Genomic DNA, 5000 nt, shown 5'->3' with positions numbered 1-5000 from the left:
TATATATAATATATATTTACTCTTTAAAAATATAACTTCAGTCTAGTGACTAACATCTGTACAAACTACAAAAATAAAAATTTAATATAAATAATTCATATGGCATGACATACATTTGAAATAGAACTAGACCCCTATGCAGGACCCCCCTAGCCCAACTAGCCCCCCTACGACCTCTGGATCTCTGTACTGAAACACTGAATGGTGGTTTTCTCTCTCAGAAACGTGTCCATGTTTTCTTCCAGAATGCACAGTAGCTACTTAATTTTTCTTTCATAATGCTATTTACAAAAGAATCACAAGCTGCCACTTAAAAAAAAAGATAATATTTCCCTGCATTTCAATTGGCAGTGATGTGACCAATACTGAACGAGCGAGTGAACTTTTGTCCATAATACAATATGTAAAAGAAAGAAAAAAAAAGTCACAGAAATGCTGGCTTGTATGGGGCCTACACTGAAACGAGAGAGAGAGAGAGAGAGAGAGGGAGAGAGAGAGAGGGAGAGAGAGAGATAGAGAGAGAGAGAGAGAGAGAGAATGTACTGTGAGCAGTATGTCACTGCATTAAGGCACCAAGCCCTGTTTGAAACACACTAGCTAGTCTGTAGTCAATAATTGCACAGAGTTGTGGTTAGGTTTACCAGAACCCCTAAAGCAGCCAAAGAAAGTGTAAAAGAGAGAGAAAAAAATCCCTTTGCATTTGAATTAAAATTCCCTTTCGAAATAAAACTGGGTAAACAATGCTTTTTTTTGCCAAATGAAGCTGCTTGATAAAGTGAACTTCACCCAATGTACAGCTTAGGAAATCTTCAGCGAAAACACATCCTGATCACAACTCCTTCAAGTAATAAAACAACACGTAGACCGCCGAGAACAAACCGACGAGGACGGCGGACGGACACGGAGCCGCGGAGCACCCCGGCGCTCAGGACCACGCCCGGGTCAGGACCACGCCCGGGTCAGGACCACGCCCGGGTCAGGACCACGCCCGGGTCAGGACCACACCCGGGTCAGGACACCGGCTGCCCGCCGACACGCTGCCGTGTGACAGAAACGTCCTGGTGACATGTAGGCTCTCTCGATCACCAGTGAGAGCAGATCTCAAGTCGCTACATAAGATACCACATCTACACAGGCTGCATACGACGGAGACAAACACAACAGATAGCATCTTTTACACCTTGGAATATATAAAATGTGCTTATTGTAAATCTGATTAAACGGTTGGTAATATGTTGTTATGAAGGCACAATGGTTGATATTGTTAAAATCAGTATTTCTCACCAGCTAGTTTGTGTTTGGACAGTGCAATCAGTGAGTGGGTTGGGAGAGACGGAGGGTGGGCGTGGCTTAAGGCCCCAACACTCACAACAAGCTACGGTGCTGGGGCCAACCGGCTCGCTCGGTACTGGGGCCAACCGGCTCGCTCGGTACTGGGGCCAACCGGCTCGCTCGGTACTGGGGCCAACCGGCTCGCTCGATTTATGGACGTGACCAGGACGAGCAGGCTAAGGGGGGGGGGGGTTACTGCATATTTTCAAGGCAAAATCAATTCAATTCTTTTGAAGTGTAGCAGCAAAACACCAAACACTGACCTTGTATTGTCATAGACCTAATATCTTAATATCTCACCTCTGACCATTCTTTTTACATATAGCACATCATCTATACAAAAACAAGGACCCCCCCCTCCCCAACCCCCCCCCCCCCACAAAAAAAAAAAAAAAAAAATCATCGTATACATCTGAACCTTTACACAAGAGAATACTCAAATTATACAGTACTCTTTTAAATAGCATTTCCCTCTTTTTTAGTATTAAAATATATACTCATAGATTTATATATTCTTAAAACAAGACAATTTTAATATCTTTTTTTTAATAATAAATCCTCTTGAACAGTCTGTGAGGTCTATGTACAGGTCTGAGAGACAGTCCGGGCTCCAGGGATGGAGGGAGGGGAGAGGCAGCCAGAGTTGATCCCAGAACAGGGATGGCAGCGTGGGGGAGGGGGGGGGAGAGTCTAGCAATCTTTGGCTGCCTGGTTCCTGGAACCACCTGGAGGACAGAGGGAAGAGAGTCAGACCGACCATTCAGGATTACACAGAGAGCGCAAGTGCCAACAGTAAGACAAGAAAATAACGACTTTAAAAAAAATATATATATTATTTTTAAAATAACGACTTTTTTTTTCTTTCTAAATGACTACTTAAAAAAAAAAGAAGCTACTTTTTAACTTCACCGAGACTCACCTGGAACCTGTTTCCCCTGGTGACGATGATGCTGCTGTTGTTGTTGTTGTTGCTGTTGGTTGTGTACAGCCTCCAGGTCCTGAAGCTCCAGAGAGTCTCTTTCGGCGGTCCGAGGCGCCGCCGTCCCCCCGTGGGACGTCGGCGAGGTCCTCCGCGTGTCCTCGGGCGCGCCGTCGGACTCGCTGTCCTCGTAGCCGTCGTGCATGTAGCCCTCGTACGCCCCCGGCAGGTTGGGCAGCACCGCCACCGTCACCGACGCCGTGGCCGTGACCATGGTGACGGGGCCTCCGTTAGTCCTCCTGAGGTGCGGCCCGTTGTGGGCCTGAGGCCTGGGGCCACAGTGACTAGTCCTCCCAGGGCCCTGAGGCCTGTCGCTGGGTAAATGCTGCTGCTGCTGGGCCCTCCGGGGCCCCGTCTCCTGCTTGCTGTCCCAGCGCGCGATCTGGGCGCCGTCGGGCGGGGCTTCGTTCAGGAGTTCCTTCTGAGAGACGGCGGTCTGGCCCTCTTTGAAGGGCTTCACCACCTAGAGAGAGAGAAAGAGAGAGAGAGAGAGAGAGAGAGAGAGAGAGAGAGAGAGAGAAAGAGAGAGACAGGATGGAGACAGGAGAGGGTTAGAACCTGGACCGTACCCCACTGCTTTAATCAAGGGCTTATTGTTGTACTCATGCACTCAAAACAAAATACTTTGAGCCGCTTAAAACATCCCTAAACAAATAAACAAGTGCCAGCGGTGTCTCGACTCCATGGCGGAGGGGGGGGGGGGGGGGGGGGCGTACCGTGAGTCTGGGGAAGCTGGGGTTCTTGCTGGCCTCCAGCAGGATGTGGGAGGCGGGGCCGGAGACGGCGGGGGCGCCGCCGATGTAGACGCCGCCGCGGTCGCAGTACTTGTACTCCTCCTCCTCTTCCTCCGCCCCCGGGCCCGACGTGGAGGTGGCGGCGGTGGTGGTGGTCTCCGAGTAGTACTCCGAGTCCGACGACTCGGAGAAGGCCGGCTGTCGGCCGCCGCGCGCGGGGCGGGTCCCCGAGTAGTAGCCGTCGTGGCGGGTCATGGTCGGGGGGAGGGGCTCGGGCGATGGCGTGGGCAGCCGGCTGGCGTTCTCGGCGGGGGTGACCTCGGCGGGCGGGCCCACGAGGGACAGGAGCACGGGCAGGAGGACCAGGCCGTTGAGCATGCCCAGTACGGTCAGGATAGCGAGGACGGCGAAGAAGTATCTGGAACAAACAAATAAGACAGAGAGACAAGAGGTTTAGTAAACCCTGGAACAACACACACGTACGTACACACACACACACACACACACACACACACACACACACACACACACACACACTGCCTGAGTCAGGCTGAAAAGAAAATAAATGTTATGTTAATACCCCCAATGTTTGAACAGTTTGGTTGAAACGTCGGAAAAACAGAACTTTTAAACGGGCAACACAAGGACACTGTAGAGCTGCTGTGTGTGTGTGTGGCCCTGCTTTCCCTTATTCATTCTATTTCCCCTTCCGTGTATTTCTCCCCCTCTCCCTCCCTCCCTCCCTTCCTCCCTCCCTCTCCCTCTCTCCCTCCCTCTCTCGCTCCCTCCCTCCCTCTCCCCTCTCTCTCTCCCTCTCCTCCCTCTCCCTCTCCCTCCCTCCCTCTCCTGGCGTCCTGTCAGGCGTGGAGGCGCTCCTGGGCTCCGTCCCCCTCGGGGAGCCCTCATCTATCACAACGGCACCGCCGCTTCCTGGAGAGACGTGTTTACATTAGCCAGCAGATCCTACACGTCAGAAACACCCCGCTCTCCCCCTCCTCCTCCTCCTCCTCCTCCTCCTCCTCCTCCCTCCCTCTCAAATCTGTCTGCCGGGCGAGGAGGCAGAGGGATAGAAGGAGGGTCGGGGGGGACAGAGAGTGAGAGAGAGAGAGAGAGAGAGAGAGAGAGAGAGAGAGAGAGAGGCAACATCCTGGCCCCTTGAGCCTCCTCCTCCTCCTCCTCCTCCCCAGCGCTCCTGCTGTTAATGTCATTTTCCCCTCGACGGCTTAATATCCCTCCTCATCGGGCTCCCGTTACAGCCGGCCGCGGGCGGGGCGGCGCGGGGCGCCCCTGTGTTTACGCTGCGCTGCCAGGAGAAGACCTCTCCTCTTCCTGCCTGCTGCTTCCTGCGCCGCGGCCGGACCGGACCTGCTGAGCGCGGGGCGAGGGGAGGGAGGGAGGGGGGGGGAGGGAGGGTGGGGTCTCCAGGTCAGGTTCCTTTCTTCCTGCGCCGTCCCTCCGTGTTCCTCGCCGTTTTGGAGAGCGGGCGAGCGGGCGAGCGTGGAGCGGCGGAGGCGCGGACGGGCGAATGGGAGAGAGGCGTCCAGTTTGTCCGCGGCGAGGGCCGAGCGGGAGGAGAGACCAGGTACTTTGGTCAGAGGAGAGACCAGGGACTTTGGTCTGAGGTCTCTGAGGGGAAGAGAGACCAGGGTCTTTGGTCTGAGGTCTCTGAGGGGAAGAGAGACCAGGGACTTTGGTCTGAGGTCTCTGAGGGGAAGAGAGACCAGGGACTTTGGTCTGAGGTATCTGAGGGGAAGAGAGACCAGGGACTTTGGTCTGAGGTCTCTGAGGGGAAGAGAGACCAGGCTCTTTGGTCTGAGGTCTCTGAGGGGAAGAGAGACCAGGGACTTTGGTCTGAGGTAGGCCTATCTGAGGGGAAGAGAGACCAGGGTCTTTGGTCTGAGGTAGGCCTATCTGAGGGGAAGAGAGACCAGGGTCTTTGGTCTGAGGTAGGCCTA

At 53.8% G+C, this 5000-nt stretch overlaps 1 protein-coding gene across 1 annotated transcript in view; it reads right to left on the bottom strand.

Moving 5' to 3' along the window:
- Positions 1 to 2022: 2022 nt before the first annotated feature.
- Positions 2023 to 5000, bottom strand: part of ptch2 (patched 2) — a gene marked incomplete at its 3' end in the record, with an annotated part of 30235 nt that continues 27257 nt past the window's right edge. The window contains exons 14-16 of the mRNA XM_084458317.1: positions 3028 to 3463; positions 2252 to 2774; positions 2023 to 2057 (exon numbers count right to left, since the gene is read on the bottom strand). Of these exons, the coding sequence (XP_084314443.1) occupies positions 2023 to 2057; positions 2252 to 2774; positions 3028 to 3463 (994 nt within the window). The remainder of the gene's footprint in view (positions 2058 to 2251; positions 2775 to 3027; positions 3464 to 5000) is intronic.

Source organism: Borostomias antarcticus (genome assembly GCF_949987555.1).
Source record: "Borostomias antarcticus genome assembly, chromosome: 24".
Classification (NCBI taxonomy): domain Eukaryota; kingdom Metazoa; phylum Chordata; class Actinopteri; order Stomiiformes; family Stomiidae; genus Borostomias; species Borostomias antarcticus.
Note: the sequence above shows the minus strand (reverse complement) of the source record. Positions and strands in the feature narration are given on the sequence as shown.